At 36.2% G+C, this 19435-nt stretch overlaps 2 protein-coding genes across 2 annotated transcripts; one reads left to right on the top strand and one right to left on the bottom strand.

Annotated features, from left to right (window-relative positions):
* Positions 1-239: 239 nt before the first annotated feature.
* On the bottom strand, positions 240-5501 carry LOC579349 (uncharacterized protein KIAA0895-like). The gene is made up of 4 exons (XM_779469.5): positions 4690-5501; positions 3708-3984; positions 2957-3262; positions 240-2413 (listed from the first exon to the last, which is right to left on the bottom strand). Exons 1-4 carry the CDS (start codon positions 5350-5352, stop codon positions 2130-2132), a joined length of 1530 nt encoding a protein of 509 aa, XP_784562.4. The 5' UTR covers positions 5353-5501; the 3' UTR covers positions 240-2129.
* Positions 5502-9006: 3505 nt separating this feature from the next.
* Positions 9007-17047, top strand: LOC100892077. The gene is made up of 4 exons (XM_030975449.1): positions 9007-9343; positions 12817-12944; positions 13612-13935; positions 14495-17047. The coding sequence occupies exons 2-4, from the start codon at positions 12842-12844 to the stop codon at positions 15079-15081; spliced, it is 1014 nt and encodes a 337-aa protein (XP_030831309.1). The 5' UTR covers positions 9007-9343; positions 12817-12841; the 3' UTR covers positions 15082-17047.
* Positions 17048-19435: the final 2388 nt, after the last annotated feature.

A 19435-nucleotide genomic window follows, 5' to 3' on the forward strand; every position in this document is an offset into this window, starting at 1 on the left:
TTCTTGTTGCAAATTCATTGTTTACCATTCACAAAAGTTATGATTTTAAAGTAGAAAATAGTTAATTTGTGCCACTGTAAGAAAATACATTTAAAGTGTCTTTTCATACACTGGGAAGAAAAGCAACCTTCCTTTCCTTTGATAACAGATACCTGTTATTACATATTGACAGCTCAAAGATTTTTATGTTATCGGGAAGGCTATCTATTAAAAGCAATTTTGATTTACTAATTACTCCCATCAGCTTTTCAGTAGAAACATGAGTGACCGGTAGTCATATTTTGTGCATCCTGTCATAGATTCAAACCAAGGAAAAAAATAATACAAACTTCAAACAATTACACTAATTTTATTCTAAACTTAAAACTTTCAAATTGCAGTAATTTGTTCAACATATGGAACAAAGAATCGATTGATCTCTATCACTTATGAATCATAATTTTCCTTGTTCATTCATCAACTTACATAAATGTCAAATCAATGTATGATTGTCTTTGATTCATATAATTCCTATTGGCAAGTTAGTATCCTAACATATTTAATGTACAATCAATGATATATTTAGAAGAAGAAAAAAACAAAAAACAAACAAAAAACTATACAATATCTTATTTTGCAAAATGCAACAACATTGGCAAGTTGACATGAATCTAATTTGATTTTCTACACGCTCAGCCTTGGTTACAATGTTGATTCTAATGATCAAGAAATAAAAAGTTTGGCAAACTTTCTCACAGCTCTGATTAATATCAATGCTACTTTGGTATTCTTAATACTTTATATATATATATGTATTTTAATAACCTGAACTCCTACAAAACACAGTTTACTACATATTCATGTTCTAGGAAATCATTGTCTTCAATAATACTCATTGTGTTGAAAGATATTGGGAGATCACCCTTCCTGAAGATGGCAAACTGAAATGATATTATGTAGTAGTTATGTGGTAAATAGTTAGATATTAGAAGAAACAGACTTAAACTGATCGTATCCTATATCAGTTTAAAGCAATACAAGTTAAAACATATACGTACATGTTGTAACAAATTTGAATCTATATAATATACAGTAAAGAATGACAGATAGGGCTGATTTAAATTATTGAAATATATATCTATCTCACTCATTGAAAATAACTAGTACTCACAAAACAGTGATCAAAATTTAATCACCTTTTCCACGACTAAGGGACATTGGATATTAAAGTACATACAGTACATGTATGTATGTATTAAATGTGTAAGAGTACCGTACATTCTGTACCCTGTTTTTTTTTAAGATACTGTTTTGTCATGACACTTGTCAGCAATCTGTCAGAAAAGGGGATTTCTCCTTCAAATCCAGCGCATGTCTAATACTTTTCACTAATATTAAAATTGTGATACAAAGAATTTCTACATATGGGAATCCCCCAATTATATCAATTTGATCAACAGGATGTTCCAAAATTAAATTGACAATCATCACATAGACTTTACATCTCTGTGCTTTATACAGCCTAAAATGAATTGCCAATAGGCTCAAATAACTGATGCTCGTAGATGATCTTGGCAGAAGTTATGTCATTTTATTTTGAACCGACAACTGGAGTTATTGTGTAACCCTAAATACATCTATTTTTATAAAAAACATCCATCTAAAAAGAAAAATTATAATTAGATCTATTTTTAAAAGACCCACAGTGTACTGTTATCTATTGCTTAGACTGAAACTCTTCAAATTGGAATACTTTTCCAAATATAGGACTGCCCTGATGATGTTGTAATAACTGTAAAAAATTGTCATTAATTTCACAAAGACACAAACGAACAAGTCCTATCATCAGTCCCTCGGATAGGATGTTAAATGAAGGCCCTGTGTAGAGAAGAGTCACTACCTTTGCATGTTAAGAACCCACTGCACTATTCTTATAAGAGTAGGGGGAAACCCCAGTGTAGTGGTCTACCTGCACACGACCCCAGTATAGTACGATAATAATCTATAAAGAGGTCTGTACTCAAAAGGAAGAAGAAGAAGCAAAGCAAAATGACAGGCACTAAAACTACAGCTGCCACATAAACCTCCTCGATACATGCTATAGAACAAGCATTAACAAAAACCCAGCATATTACAACCTGAGGTAATGATCAAATGCAGCTTTCCATTGTAGGGAACACCTCACAGAGCTCTTTATCTGTCAGCTTGTTCTTGAGTCTGATCTCACTCAGTTTCTCCAGGTATTTGTCTTTATCTGCCATGAAGGACGGGACGCTGACGACACCTTCTGCAAGGACTGCTTCATGTCGCAATCGCTCTACGTCCTGGAAGGCCACACGACCCAGCTTGACCAGGGCATGGAAGTCAATCTCAAAGCGGAAGCGTAGAACCTGAAGAGCTCCATTGAGGTATACTTGATCCTTATTGAAACAACCTTGACAACAGACAGGAAAGAACATGGCCACATACATTAAGTATTTAAACACTACATGGATTAGGCTAATATGTACAGTTTATACAATGTATGACATAATCTTTGAGAGTGTGTCACCTACACGTATACAGCTGTAATGCTGATGATTTGAGTAATCCATTACCATCAACCTTGTGTCAATGAAAGATGAATATGGCAAAAAGAGAAAACATTAGGTGAAATGAGCTACAAGCATAAGGAGCTCAAATTAACAATGGCTCCAACTTATGTTAGTCCCGAAAACAGGCTGGCTTTAAAATTCAGGTCATTGACGTACTCAATTAATACTCTGGAACAAACCTCCTGCATTTCTAAGAAATATAATATATAAGCATACAGACTGAGGAACAGCACCTTGCAGTTGCATTGTATGGGGAAACAGGTACTAAATTTATTTATTACTGCAATATTATCTTTAAAAGTATTAGGGATACATATAAATGTTTGATTTATTATTCTTCATTGTAGCAGAAAGTACAATCTGAGTGAAAGACATTCACCAACCTGGTTTAGAAGTATCCACTTGCCCTCGCTTGGCCCGCATACAATAGTCCCAGCGAACCTCTGGACTTTGGATGAACCTTGACAAGTGTTCAAACAATTCCCTGAAAGGCAGCAGAGAGGCTTGATAGACAGTGTAGTAAAGCATAGCTGACCTCCACAGACAAGGGTCATCCCTCCCTAGCACACTGTGAAGACTGGCTAAACCCTCCTCTGTAGGATTCATAGGCAGTAGGCAATGACGCTTCCGACCTCGGTTATTATGCCAGGGTTGGTAGCGATTGTTGGCACTTCTCATATAGTGAGTGCCTGGTGGAAATAAACAAACTTGAATTGTGAATTGTGACTTGGAAACAGTATGTGAATGACGGTATTCTTAATAGTTGATACCAGCATTAGTAACCAAGAAAATTTGAGTAAGATCACACTGAGACTACCATCTACAAACTAAAATGCCTTCTTCTCTCAAAAGTATAACAAGAATGAAACATTACAATCGCTATTTTCTAAAGTATATAATTTGCAAAAAAAAATTATAAGACCACAGCGACCAAATTAAAATATAGCCTGAAAAAGATGGTAACATTTATAACTTTGCATTCATTTACGATTTCTATTATTCTCGTATTAATCTATGAACTTCAAATAACAATATTAATTGGGAGGCTTGTTGCCAAATCGGTATGTAGGCCATACTGCTTAAAGTTAAAGGTGGTTTGTGTATATTACCAGATGCATCATTTGATAAACTTACCAATCTCATGCTGAAGTAAGCCTCTAGCCCAACCTTTCCTCAATACCTTACTGTTGACATTCATGGTGGGTCGCGACCTCAGTCTTGTCATAACTGCTCTAGACAACAGGTCAGGGGTTAGATTCAAGTGGACTTGGTTGTCAAGTCCTTCTGCAGTCACAAAATCTTTGAAGAGCCAGTTGAACTCTGTCTCTGTCAGTCGATCCCCAGCAATGGCCTCCTCAAATGCCTCGTAACTGCCATATCTATCTAGAGCACTGTCCATGATCCGCAAAGCCTAGTTCAAGAAAAAAATCAAGTTACATAAAAAGTATTAAATTATTAAATATTATCAGCTCACTATGACAACCTTTAAAAAAAAATTATTCAAGCATTTAACCAGCAGAGGTGATCATTTCCTGGAAGCTTGCAGTAATGTTCTTGCTTATTAACAGTGCCTTGTTATGATCTATAAATTGGAATTGAAAGACAATACAATAGTGATTTATGAAAAAAATAAGGTACCAGTCATCTTTTCATCTTGACAAATTATTGGGGTAAGAGATTAATTACCATTCAAATTAAAGTTTAGTATTTGTAGTATGCTTGTATCCTTCTAGACCGAAAGCTTCAGTCTCTATAATCGTTGGTTGTTCCACTGAGACTACGTCTGGCTCCACGGCACTAGGAGGTCTAGTGGAGCCAGACGTAGTCTCAGTGGAACAACCAACGATTATAGAGACTGAAGCTTTCGGTCTAGTATCCTTCTTCCTTTGCCTTTGAATGGAACTTATGGAAGCAGATCACAATTATATACTAAATTTATCTAGAAATATCTAGACCCTATATTTTTGGTCCGAGGCTATGGCTTTGGGTCTGGTTTCAAGATGTTAGATTGAAACAAAATACAATCCTAGAATTTAATGAAGAATTGGCTTGAATGCAAAGGTACTAAAGCTATTATATTAGTAGATCTATTACAAAAAAAATATTTACTTCTTACCTGAGGTATCAATTTGTTGTAAACTTGACTATAACTCTTAATCACTTTTTCTGAAGCAGGATTATCATACTCAAATTGGGGATTATAATGACCCCTTAATCTCATGAACTTCTCCTTTTCTGATAGAACATTATTTGGTTTGATTGCCTCTAAGATGTAGACAGATTTTGTCTTTTTCTTTTGAGATTTGGCTGTATCTCCATCTTCTACAATCAACTCATTTTTTAGACTCGGTCTCCTTTGACTTTCTGATGTCGATATTGTTGTGCTTGAACTTGATGTTGAAGTTGAACTCTTGCCAGATTTTCTACTGACACGCCCTTCGTCTTTCTTTTTCAGCCGAGGTAACTTCCCGGGTACGGGTGGCTTCAACTTTTTGTCTGCATTTCCAGATTTTAATTTCCTATGATGACATTTTCCTGTTGCAGAAACAGCAGCATCACTTCTACTTTCAGTTTCAGCAACACATGATAGAATAGACCTGGTAGGACTCGGTGGTTTGACCGGTGTCAGCTGAGAACAGGCCAGCCCGTCGGGGTTCTGCTGGGTGCTCGTGGGTCGGATGACTGGACGAAGTTTGTTTCGATTCAACTTGCCTCTCCGATTGAGATGATGTGGTTTCAAGGGAACGATCTCTCTCGGCAAAGTTTCTATGGCGATCATTATAATCTGGTTTTAGTCCTCTTTCCCCTATTAATCCTCACCGGCGACGTATTTGGGTACAAAATGCATAATTTCCAAGATCGTTGGACTCCCTGACACCGATAAACATGCATAGCAACATACAACAGTTTTCTCTGGTTTACACTGTCTAAATTAAGGCAAAAGAGGGCAGCATAGTACAAATTCAAAGAGATCCACTTTAATTCTGATCTCTACGAAATTCAATTCAATTTCAATTCAGATTTATTTCGCAATAAAAAAATCAAAATATACAAAGTAACTGTAGATTTTAACTATGTTTACAAAAGATATGGCGGGGCTTTCCATGAAGGTTCCGAAAACCTGTGAAATTAGATCGCCCATTACAGAATGAAAAACAAAACAAAAATAAATACAAACTAATATAAGCACATGCTGGACCTCTAGGAAGAACAGAGCCATTTTGATAATGGCTTTGAATGGAGCATTCCGACCGTTTTTCATTCTTGATTTGTATTATATTTGTAAATTGTATTATTGTATGTATATGAATTTTTATACGGAAAATAAAACCAACCAACCAACCAACAAATCAAGTAAAATAAGCAAAGTACAAACACTTCAACTATCTATAAGAGAAGAGAAAGTGAAATAGGGAGGAGAAAAAATATATAGAGGGGGGAAAGTAAAGAAAAGAAAACAAAACAACAATGAAAGGAGGTTCAGATTTTTTTTGGTAAAAAATCAACAACATGTGCTCATTAATAATTATTTAGTAGTAAGATTTTATATTGTTTTCTAAAAGAAGATATGAATTGTAATTTCGTTATTACTTGGGGAATCATATTCCATTGTTTAACCTAGATAACTCATTGATTTAGCTTCATAACTATAGACCATAAATGACATTTGTTGAAAAATCGTGTATTATAATTATGAATTTGACTATTATATTGAAAGAGGTCTGAAAAGGGGACAGGTAACAACTTGTTTTTATATTTGTACATGAAGGTTGCGATTTCTTGCTTTTTTTATATCATTATATTTAATAATGATAACTTCTTAAATAAAGGTGCGGATGTGCTATATAATGAGAATTGGTAGCTATTCTTCAACATTTCTTTTGAACTTTAAATAGTGAATCTAATTCAGTTTGTGTTGCATTGGTAGCCCATACAATATTTCAAATAAGGGAAAATAATGGAATGATATAAAGTTATCAAATGTTCGGGTAACAAACTATATTTTAGCTTATTAATCAAGCCAAAATTACTGCTGATCTTATGTAAAACATTATATGGTCCTTAAATCCCAAGCGATTATAAAAGATCGAGTCGGTCAGCAAATCAAAAGGAAACTTCATCTAGCTTTATCCGAATGTAATATCGAAGCGAGTAATAAGTATAATAATAACTTTAGCCTTCAATATCAACACAATGCTCTGGGGTGGATTAACACCTGCAGTGGCCGGATTTGAATATGCATGTTGAACCAGGGAGATTGAACACAGACCATAATACAATTCTCTAATTTATATTTTGGTAATTAGTGCGTTAGAAATTATCATCAATATCACTATCGACCTCTCTCACGCAGGCAATAATTAGGCCAAATGTAATTAGCATCACGTACATGTAATAGCTATATACATTTATATAGCTATTTGCCAAGCGGGCGCAGTCAGTTTGTCGGTGTAAACAATTTTCGGATGTCTCTCTTTATTTTAATCGATGGTCCCCTTTGGAGACCAGCTTTTAGCTGAAAAGGGTGATCCTTCACATATTATGTCGAAAATAAATAAATACAAATGAATAGCAAGATGCTCTTTAAGGTTGATGATCAAAGGGCCCGCATAGACCTAATACGGGGAAGCTGAAGGTGTACAGTTTCTTAACATCATGTTATATTAGTTGATAGGCCTACTATTTTTCAAATCGATGAATTATTAGCAATGCATAAGCCATGGGGGAGGGGAAGGGGCGGTCCCAGCAATGCAAATAAATCCTCAGATAATATAAATTATGATTATCATCAAAGAGATAGGTAAGCCATAATGCATAGTGGGATGAGAAAAAGATAAACAGAGAAAATAGTGTGAGGAAGAGAGAGAGAGAGAGAAGAGAGAGAGAGAGAGAGAGAAGAGAGAGAGAGAGAGAGAGAGAGAGAGAGAGAGAGAGAGAGAGAGAGAGAGAGAGAGAGAGAGAGAGAGAGAGAGAGAGAGAGAGAGATAGGGAGAGAGAGAGAGAGAGAGAGTGGGGGGGGGGCAGTGGGAGGAGATAATAGAGAGAGGAAGTTTCCTCATGTTCATGGCTCAACGTTTCATAGCAATGATTATTATGACTGCGTTTATTGGGGATGCTCCCAATAAAATGATCATTAAAGAAAAACTTGGTCTTATTCAAAGTTATAAACAATTCTAATTCCTTTATCTTTCAAACTATTGTGAAATTCATACATCAAAATAATCTAAATGATATGCAAAAATTATACTTCCAAATCGTTAATTAATACATTAGATTCTGTCAGCAAATTAAAATTTCGATGCATTTCAAGGAACACACTTAATTTTTGTATGTGGGTGGGCGTGAGAGTGCGTGCGTGTGTGTGTGTGTGTGTGTGTGTGTGTGTGTGTGTGCGTACGCGTGTGTGTGTGCGTGAGGGTGCGTGTGTGTGTGTGTGCAATGGCGTTTATACATTCAGATACAGTCTGGCATGTGTGAGAACAAGGGGAGGGTGTCCTCCCCCTCCCGCGGTGAGTGCTTTCTGCATGTTTATAATTATGTGTAATTGTACAATTTGGTGCATTTTTATGGTGTGCTTTATTGACTTGAAAAGGCCTTTAAATTTAGGAAAGGAGTTCTGCTATATCAAACATAAGCTATAGATATTTCAACTCAACATAACCATTCGACAGTAATTACCGTCATCTCTTGTTTGTTTGTTTGTTTGTTTGTTGTTGTTGTGTTTTTTTTTTTGGGGGGGGGGATTTCTTCAATTTTTGCTAGATACGCCTACTCGTCTAGCCTTGACAAAATGTGTTAAAAGTTAGATTAAAAAGCTTATACTGTACCCTAACGAATGGTGTGTATTAACAGGGAAAGCACTTCTAATTGACTTTTAAAAATGTTAATACTGAAGTTACGAATTCGTTGTAATTTCTAATACTTGCCTTGGGATAGCGGCTACCAAGCAGTCAAACAATAATTAACAACCACTACTATTAACAACACTCACAACAAATCAATGCATATGTCCAATACACTTTGTAAGTATTATGACTGTTTTGGTTTATCCCTATCCGTTTTTTCGGAAAGTATTTTACTTTAGATACATTTCTTGCCCCCTCATCGTACACGTTAGCTAGTCTCCATACTCTTTGACATGGGCTCTACATTTCTATCTTCAGTAGATAGCACGAGCGTGATGTTTTATGTATTTTCTGACTGCACATTGAAACATATTACGTAATCCATTAGTCTTGTCTCCTTGGCTGTATCACTATCTCGCTCAAAGCTAAGCATGTATGGCTTATAATGCCTAACCCCACCCACCCCCACCTTTTCTCTTTATCTCTCTCTCTCTCTCTCTCTCTCTCTCTAATGGCGCAATTATTACCGCGCCATTGGTATGCCTCTCTCATGCACTATGCCCATAGACAAGTGTAATACACACAGAAACTGGAATGTGTGTGTTGGGTCGGATCGCCATTGCTAGCATTAGCATGATTAGGAATGCCCTTGCCATGCATGCAAGCCGTGTGTATACCGCGGCGCCGCCATAGCCTACCAGTGTACGCGTATGCTATAGGCTACACCGCCCTTCATCAATACGATAGTGTTATTAATATCTAACCTAGTTGCCATTGTTGCATTTTTACTAAATGGGAAACTGCAGAGATCTGCGAACATCATCTTTATGATATCATATAATATATTAACGAAGTGAAGACTTACATTGTATCGCATATTGGATCTATTCTTTCAGTGGGAGACTTTGAGTAGAAAAGATAAAGGTAGGTCAATAATATATAGTGGATGTATTTGCTCTATACGATGATTATGATTACCCTTTTAACCATCGAGACAATGTTTTGATTTTTACATGATGCAAGGCGTAGCTTGAATGTGGTTTTCTATCGATTGTATGATAAGGCAATATAGATTATGATCGTTCATTCTTTCGCCAGCTATAAATGTCATGGATTTGTTGAGACATTCTTATATTTTCATAATGATAATGGTATTACTGGTATATACGTTTGACAATTTCATTTTTTCTTTTCCCAATCCTGCATGAAGCCTACACTGATATACAACATAACATGACGGCAACTCAGTCTTATGCAGAATTTTAAAAGAAAAAATAGAGAAAGAAAAGCTCTTGCTATAGTTCTCACTATATAGTACTGCTTGTACAATCATAATCCATATTAAACTGGATTCAGTGTGGGAATCAACGCAATATTATACGTTTTTGACATGTTCGTCAGGCTCCAGCGGATTTATAATAGCAAAGTGATATTAGAAGCAACAAAACATTGACCAGTATTAGCTCATTAGGAGAAAAAAAAGTTTGTGATTACTTATTTTAAACGAGATGGTATGCATAGGCTCTAACATACATGGTTGAAATGATATCGTGTGTGTGAGTGTGTGACACTAATAATTATCCATAAAAGCGCGTAGATGTTCCTGCATGTGGTGATACTATTTGTTATACAGAGCCTCAATCACTTTCAAGATTATGTATAGCATTTTCGAGATGGATGTGGCTACCATTAGACTAAGAGACTTTAGTATTTTATTCATCGGCAAATAGGGGCGGTTCAATGCTCGAAGATGCGTCAACGATATCAAGTGACGGGTGCAATTGGGTTTTAGGTTAAGGGAATCACGCCAAAGAAAGAAATGTTGTTATTCTTAGAGATTTATTGTATTGTTGGCTATCAATCTATAAGATTCCCCACCAAAGTATATGAAAATGTATAAACCAAGATTCTCAGCACGATGTGGTTGTCTCCATTTTCCTGACAACGTGACGTAAACTATGCAAAGCGGTTTATCAAGTAAATGTATTCAAATTTATGGATGCCTTTTTTTTCTTTTTTTTTTACATGTGTGTGGTGATAAAAAACTTCATTCACCTGCAATAATCTTTTGTCCTTCGAGTTCATTGTCAGAACGTAAGTTCTTGCTCTTCTAGACAGTGTGAAGTTTCGCGTAAATGAAGTAAATATGGCAACTGCTTTATTTTAGTATTTCTAAATAAATGAGTAAATGTAACCCCGATATATATTTTCACCAAATATTACTTTTGCCTTCTTATAGCTATGAATTTCTCTTATTGAATAGTACAGGTTTTGTTATTGAAATAACAAGTCTTTCCAACTAGAGCTTGGTGCATGATCAGGGGCGGCGATCCCGGGGGGGGGGGACGGGGGGGGACACGTCCCCCCCCCCTCAATTTTTTTAGGAGGGGATCGTCCCCCCTGGAAATTTGAAAAAGTGCAAAACAAATTGTATAGCATATACTGAATAATGACTGCAACACACTTTTAGGCTCTGGAAGGCCCAAGAGTGCAGCGTTTAGACTAATAAAATTGCAAAAAAAATCTCGCTCGGTCGCTACGCTCCCTCGCATAACATCCTCGTAAAAAAAATTCGCATTTCGTCCCCCCCCCCCCGGTCATTAACAGAAATCGCCGCCCCTGTGCATGATACATGTACAAGTTTGCCTGGTGTGTTACGTTATTAAGAAAATAGCTGCGCCTGTCATGGTAAAAGACATCAGATCATGCCAATAATATCTTCATTTATATATTTATTCTACATTTTCGCAAGAAATAGTGTACATCAATATGATTTTCAGCATACACACACTTATTCCTTGGGGTTAATTTTTACTTTAAATGTTGATTCCGTTAGACAGGACACTGAAGGATATTGACCTCGGAGCAATCACCGAAGCATGTTTCATAAAGCCGTGATTGGGCAAGGAAAATAGTAAGATTTTTTTTTGCTAGGGTTTTAATGCCTCCGAGTCTTTATATTAATTTAATTGAAATATAATATATAGGCCTCTTTTATAGGCCTCTTTTAATAATAACATATTACTTATGCAGGGCCCGCTGGAAGAGCAGTTTCATAACTGAAGTGGCTACCCTGGGTAAATAAAACGTTATCAGGTGGGCTGTATAACGTACAGACCACCTTATAATTTCGTTAGAATTGCCTTTATTTATTTATTTATTTATTATTATTATTTATGTTACTTATTTCTAACCACTTTTTTGTGGACAAGATAACATGAAAATGGCTCAATCAAATGACTTCAAATTTGGCACACATATGTATAGGCATATGTACAAAGCACAATAACGTTTTCAACATTGACTTTCACTGATGACGTCATCTAGGCGCCATTTTGTAAAATTTTACGAAAATCAGCTCATGATCATATCTTCATAACCGAAAGCTATTTCTCATTCATATTTATCATGATCAAGGTCAATATCCGTCTGGTCAATTTCAGGTCAAAGAACCCGCGCGTCAATGCGCGCGCAAAATTTTAAAATGCTCAAAATCGTCTTAAAATCATTTTGCATACGTTTTAGGCCATTCTAAGCATTTTATAAAAAATCGCGCGCGCGTTTTCGCGCGTAAAAGTATTACACAACATAGATTCGCACTTTTTTTTTCTTTTATAATATTCCACATATATATACAAACAAATTGATACCATGTTTGTCTCTTTATGACTATTAATAACGGAATGATCGACCGTTTAACATAAATCTCCGTGCGCGCGAACTCTTGTAATACATAGCATATATGGGCAAAAACATACCTATACAAAATCCATTGTAGCTCTTTTGGATGCAAGGTGACCCCAATTTTTTTTCATATTTTGATAAGAGTATGATTCGGAGATATTGTTTCATGTCACATTTGACCTTCAATTAACTCATGACTTCATCATAATGGCCTCCGAACTCAAAATTCCAATTTGCATATTATGACGTCAGCATATTTATGGAAAATTGATTGTATCTCTGTAAATAGTGATTGATTTTCTTCCAAATTTTGAAATGTTCTAGCTGAGACAATTTTCTACTAATGAAGTCATCACAATTGTTAATTTTGACAAAAGCATCATGGCGTATTTTTGTGATTAAAGGAGGCATGTCAATTTTCACATTTTGCGTGTATTCTCTATGGGACATGATTTTTTCTCAAAACTCGATTCTACATTCCCGTCTTTCGCGAGCAATATCTACGTTGTTTTTGCTTCATTTACGCTGAACTTCGAGTATGTTGTAGCTGAGACAAAAAGCTATCTCAAATGTACCCTTTATTTTGTCTCAATTTTTTGTTGGATCAGCCCACCTATACTTGTTCCAAACAAGTATTACAAATCTAGTTATTATTATTATATCGCTTTCTTATTGCAGTCATTATCACGAATGTCATTCTTCTCTGTATGCAGATTTTCGTGGCATCGATTTTCTTGAATGGGTGTAGGAATGGGCGGTTGGTCGACAGCGAAGGTGGCCCTACAGTCCATGGTCGTCCTTTCTTTTATCCTAACCGTCATTGATTTGGTGCTTGCTCAACGTAAGTGATTTGAATTGTAAAGAAATGCAAGATTATTTAATTTTACAATATTATGTACTGATGATTAAACCAATTTCTCAAAAAATGAATATTCCCAATATTTATTGATAATGCGACAATCAATAATTTTAATAGGGGATAGAGAACAGAAAATGATATAGTTTAACAAAAAATTATTGTGAAGCATTTCAACATTTCTAGTAAACATGAAGGTGTATAATAGTTGAAGTTACTCCCCCAATTTCAAATAAATTACAACAGTCGCTGTATATAGTCTATTGAGCCGTTGCAAATCAGCTTTTAGGGATTTAAATTGGTGTATGTTATCTTTCCCTGTTATCTCACTTGCTAAAATTATATACATTGGATTTATTATTACTCGATACATGGGAGTTCAAATAAACTGTATTAACGTGCTTTAAAGATACCACCCTTTTTACATGTCAAGCTACAAAATTGCACTGTTTTGTATAATACTTAATGAAAGTTGCACTGGCGATACCGGGTGAAGGTTCAATAATTAATTTTGAAGGGGAAAATATATAATATTTTTTTGTTTCGTTGTTGTTTTGGAATCGTGTCTACTATTATCTACATCATACAACTCATCCCCGCCCCCATTCACTTAGATATCTTTTTCTCTTTACTTCTCTTTCCCCAAAATCAGATGACGGTGAAATACATCTTGTGCATGGAACCTCGTCAAGAAACGGCAGACTAGAAGTTTACCGCAGCAAGGAATGGGTGACCATTTTCGACGGTGGTGGATTCGGCTTACCCGAAGCTGTTGTGGCATGCAGGCAGATGGGTTATAGATCAGGGGCGGTGGCCGTCTACCACAACGGGATGTTTGGGCGTGGCACCTCTGATGTGAGACTACATAAGATCCATTGTGAAGGGAGAGAGATGTCCCTCATGGAATGCTCCTATAGTGTGTGCAGTGGACTGGAATGCAACCGGGATAATGATATTGGGGTATCATGCGGAAGCAGTAAGTTCCTTTTGCTGCCAACTGTATTTCATCTAGCATTTTCAAGTTGGCATTATAATGGTTAAATATATTATTCATATAAAAATTAGATACTTCGTAGAAATAAGAAGACCCCCCCCCCCCCCTACTCAGTCAGAAATCATTGTTTTCAATGCCATGTTATAATAATTGAAATACGTTCAACTCCATTTGTGTATTTTATAATTATGTATGTTAAAGCAAGTAAAGGTTTCCGTCTCTCTTAAAACTTAATTGCAGCTAAATTCACACCTCGCTCGGATCTATCCCCAAAAATGCTCAAGGCTTTTTCACTTGGCCTAAAACTATAGCTTTTCTTTTACGCGCTGAAACCGACATCCAGAATATAATCGTTTTATCCAATATTATGCAATCAATGTACTAACATTTCTTGCGTTTTTGTATTACTTCATACGTTTTATCCAATCACTATCATGATTATGCAAAACAACGAATTAACCATTCTTGCGCTTTTTTGCACTAATCACAAAAGCAAAACCAACATTTTATTCCTTTTCTCTTTCATTATGTCTTTCAACAGGTGAAGATGAAAGATATTTTCGCACGACCGGGTTCAGAAGATGGAGTGGGTTTGTAGTCTTGCTGATTGCTATTCCATTCTGTGGTCATGCTTATAAACGCCGCAGTGCTTATGGTCAGCAAAGTCGTTCCCTTATCCCAATACCACGTTACCATCATGGACGTGTGCCTCTGACCAGTCCTTTGGATGACACCGCTGTGACATCTTCACCAGGGAGTCCTATGCAGTCCTTTCCAAACTCTCCGGATGGTCTGCCACCCGAGCCGGTAGCAAGAGTGTATCCCCATGGGTATGTTTCCTATCCTCACTCGACCACGACACCGCCTTTGAGACCGATGGCAGCTGTCCTCCCCACACCAGCTCTGGACACACCCAATGGATTGCCACGCCCATCGCATTTCATCACCAGCCAGCCCAATATCACACCTGAAGGAATGCCACGAACCAACGCATTGCCCTCACCTTATTCAGTGCCACCACCAGATTATTCCGAGCTAGATGGCGGCATGACATCGCCAACAATGCTAAGTGATTCTGTTCTAATTTTAGACCCACCTCCTAAATATGAAGACATTGTAAAATCATGAAATTAAGTATTTTATTTATCAGGTTTATATAATTATATTTGCCTATATTGTGCAATGACGACCCCTAGGTTCAACCCACTCCCCTGTTATCTCTTGTCAGCTCCTGAAAACAATTAAGACAAATTTCCGAGAAGTTTTTATTTAAAAAGACCAGCCTCAGATTTACACTTTGTTTCAACATATTACCATTTATTGGACCCCCCCCCCCCCCAACTGTTAAATCATAGTGCCACCACTGAAGTGAAACAGCCAAGGGCTCTGTCAATATACAAGTTCAATGCAATCTTTTGATATTAGGGATCCTTTGTTTTGGTGTTGAATGCATCCCAAAATATATTGGCAAAAGCTCAAATGAAGTTCTAATTCCCTTTTACAGAGCGTCGATTTCCACTGCAAAATGCAATGATTTTAAATTATGTTTACTAAAACAATTGATTTTTCTTGAGAGATCGAGTGCAATTCAATTTTCGTATAGACGATCATCAACCAGTTTCATGGACGGCTGGGTGACGTATAAATACGACGGTGTTATATTATAATGCGTTTACGTTTTTCATAAATGTTAGTGTACTGTACAATATAAATTCGTTAATACATTTAGCAGCTCTTGGATATATTATATATGTTTATGTTATCACTTATTTCAATCCAAGAACGTTTGTTAAATGAAGACCACGAATGATCATTGCATCTGTCTGTAACAACATTTTGTTTTAATAGATCGGATCATGAATATTATTCTTGTTTTAAAGAGAGTGAATGATTTTTTCTTTGATTTCTTGCATTTGCATAATTCCTAAAACTACATGTATATCTTCAGGATAGATGTATTATTGTAACCATTTCTAATGATGTCGTGGGGGGATTATTGATCAAAAACATCACCACTATTTCTTACGACGGCATGGGAAAAATGTATTGAATAAGTACATCATCAACATTTTTTACAACGGCTTTGTCAGACCAGGGAGGTGAGATAATATACTATTTGATGTTTTGACGATGCGCCTGATGAAGGGTTTCTATACTATAACATGTATTAACCTTTGTTTCGGTAGTATTTTTATTGGTAGAATGTTTAGCTTTCGTTAATACTGTGCAGTCATTTTATGCACGAGTTGTTTGCTGTACTCAGAATGATATCTGTAATCGAGCCAAAATTTACAATCATTTCTTCTGAACAGGTTATAATTATTATTTTAGCCTGTAGTTAGAGTAAACAAAGCATAGCAAAGAAGGAGGAGACAGATACCCCAAAAGCAGAACTTGTCTTGTAAGAAGATCCATTTTTCTTACATTGAATTCAATATGTACAAAGTCAAAGAAAGGGTATTGAAAATAAGACAAGATAAAAACAAGCGGGCAAAGCAGAAAGGGTATAGCAAATAATGATAAAGTGAACCATTTTTTGCCTGCTCTTTCTTTGCTTATTTTCTATGAACATCTTTAAAACATATATATAGGCCAATAAAATTTGAAATAACTGCTTTACATCCGTCACTCGTAATAATTGATATGTATCAATATTGTAAATACATGTATTAATGAATTTATCCGGTAAAAATTAGATTCAAATATCTTGTAATGGATATTTTAAAACAAATCTTTCTTTCCTTGATCCCTTTGTCTTTCTGTGTTCGTTATTCAAACTTTAACTAAGAATAAAAGCAAACAACAAACGAATTTAAAGGGTAAAAAAATGAATATTAAGACGTTCAGTGTCGGGGTCAGATGTTGTCTGAACCGAAATGTTGTAACCGTTTCCATTGATTAACACGTATAGATTGTATCGGTAATTCATATTTAAATTTTCGATAGCTCTCCTACATTTCTTTTATCTCAGAAATGATTGATTGTTTATCACTGTTTTATGTAAAACATTCTATTCTTCTTGATGTTATTTGAAATATTATTAATGGAAGTTCATGCAGACAAATCAATTGAAATAAATCAAATTAGACAAATATGTTTGTTGTCTAAACTGTCCGTGAGGAAAGAGTGATAGAAATTATATAAAGAAAGTGAGGGGTAGTGGCCATTTAAGGAAGATAATGTGACCCATGAAAATGACAATGAAAGAAATTAGACTGAATGACATAGAAAGGAGAGAAAAAGAAGAGATGAAGAAGGAGAAAATTAATATGAGAGAGAGAGAGAGAGAGTATGATAATGACGAGATGAATTAAAAATGTCCCTTATTGCCCCCGAGACTTAGTTTAATGTTCGTCGCACGTACATGAGGTACTTATTTTGGTTGATCGATTTTAAGGAGAAGGAAGTCAAGGATTTAAAAAATACTTATGACAATGAAATGATATCAATAATACAAATAACGACTTTGTAAAGAATGAATACAAATGAACATGCAACCATGATTGGTGTACTAAAGAACGTGGTCGGGATGAGGAAAACGTTGTATTGGGAAAAGATAATAATTGTCAAAAACTATATATATTCTAACTTTTGTTTATATTCACCTCATTTTACGAAAGGACGAGTTTTCCGTACTTAGTTGCTTTGACGAGAGTGGGAGGATGGGGAGGGGGATACCTTGTATAGTGCGATCAGTTATTGAACAACAGTACTAAACACCTTCCACTAAGGATTTTAATTTGTATGTTCCAAGTGTCTTTGTAGATGAGGGCGTTTCGGTGCACGCGCGCGTGTGTGTGTACGTGTGTGTGTGTGTGTGTGGGGGGGGGGGGTCGTTTAAAGAGGCCTGGAAAAGAGCAGGTCCGCTGTGATGGCTCGAATCTCTCCCGTGGCGCATTTTCATAATGCTGTTTCATGAGCTGTTCCTTATAGTGCGATCAGTTATTGAACAACAGTACTAAACACCTTCCACTAAGGATTTTAATTTGTATGTTCCAAGTGTCTTTGTAGATGTGGGCGTTTCGGTACGCGCGCGTGTGTGTGTACGTGTGTGTGTGGGGGGGGGGGGGGGGGTGGGTCGTATAAAGAGGCCTGGAAAAGAGCAGGTCCGCTGTGATGGCTCGAATCTCTCCCGTGGCGCATTTTCATAATGTTGAGCTGTTCCTGATAATAGCGTAAATGGAGTTCCGTTTCCGTTTCAGTATTATGTAAATAGATTACATTCACCACCATTATCACTTATGTTTATGTAATAAATAATTGAGGTGTCCCACGTACCTCATCCCGTAGAGTAAGCGCGGCTACCTATTAATTTTATCATGGACTAACTCCATGATTTCATTCACTCGGGAAATAAAGGCGATGACGATCTTGACATAATGCTACTGCGCCCTCATTGTTGATTTTTATTCGTGCAGATACCGGGCTATTGAGCTGAAGAATTGATCAGTTCTTCTTTCTTTTTAAGAGCAAAACGAAGAAGAAGAAATTAATTTCATCTAGAATCTACGATTAAGATTTACCGGGCCGACAGGGGCGTCGCAAGAACATTTTGAACGAGGGGGAGTTTGATATATTTTGGCGACAGGTTTAATGAAAAACAAAGGGAACCCAAACTATATAATCAAATATGTTTATATAAACATAAAACATCAAAGTGTAAGGTTTATCGCATTTCTGAATGGGGTAGGGTGTATATGGACGACTTTGGCGGCACGGGAACAGGCTACTTTCTGTTTCATTCAAAACCATGAATTACCTCCCCTCGATCACTCTTTCTTTTTAAATAAATAGGCTGGACAATTTATTATTATTCAGAACAAAACTATACGGGATGCAGGCCTGTGACAAACTCTCGGATAAGAAGAGCATAATCTTCCTTCAAGAGTGTGAAATTTGCTTGATCGATCAATAACTCCAAACAGACTAAATTTCAAAAAATTATTTTACTACATTTTACATAAGTTTTAATTGTGGCTATATACACACCCAGGCATTACGTGTCACTGGCTACTAATATACTTCGATACTATGTTCTACGGCTCCAAAGTAGGCTGTAAGTGACGACGCTAGTATACTTAATTTTCACAAATTATTTTCTAAATTCGAATTGGATATCATGTAGAATATATACCTCAAATTATTTAAATTAATCCACTGCCTTATACCTAATCATAGTTTGCTCATTAGTGTAACAATCTCTGATGTACAGTATTACTTGGAATATACTTATAATATGTTGCAGAAAGAGAGGATGTTGTTACTCTTGTTACCATATCATAAAAAAATCCCTTACTAGTTCTTAGAAAGAAGACGTCACTAATTCCTGTCCGATATTACGTAAGAAGCATTATGCAAGAGGTGTTTGTTTGGTGGTCAAGATGATGCCTTCTTGGAAATGATTCTATTACGCTGTGCCTTTTCTCTCCCTGTATTCCATTTTATCCACGTGAGATCAAGCGATGAGTAAACCAGAGCGTCG

The sequence above is a fragment of the Strongylocentrotus purpuratus genome, unplaced genomic scaffold (genome assembly GCF_000002235.5).
Source record: "Strongylocentrotus purpuratus isolate Spur 01 unplaced genomic scaffold, Spur_5.0 spur5_scaffold_8, whole genome shotgun sequence".
Taxonomy (NCBI): Eukaryota; Metazoa; Echinodermata; class Echinoidea; order Camarodonta; family Strongylocentrotidae; genus Strongylocentrotus; species Strongylocentrotus purpuratus.

Bases quoted from the DNA above. Each gene is read 5' to 3' on its own strand.
- LOC100892077 (XM_030975449.1), top strand. From the start codon at position 12,842: ATGGGTGTAGGAATGGGCGGTTGGTCGACAGCGAAGGTGGCCCTACAG. The intron at 12,945-13,611 runs GTAAGTGATTTG...CCCCAAAATCAG, and splicing joins TGATTTGGTGCTTGCTCAAC to ATGACGGTGAAATACATCTT. The intron at 13,936-14,494 runs GTAAGTTCCTTT...GTCTTTCAACAG, and splicing joins TGGGGTATCATGCGGAAGCA to GTGAAGATGAAAGATATTTT.
- LOC579349 (XM_779469.5), bottom strand. From the start codon at position 5,352: ATGATCGCCATAGAAACTTTGCCGAGAGAGATCGTTCCCTTGAAACCA. The intron at 3,985-4,689 runs GTAAGAAGTAAA...TTCTTGAACTAG, and splicing joins ACAACAAATTGATACCTCAG to GCTTTGCGGATCATGGACAG. The intron at 2,414-2,956 runs GTTGGTGAATGT...TCTGTTGTCAAG, and splicing joins AGTGGATACTTCTAAACCAG to GTTGTTTCAATAAGGATCAA.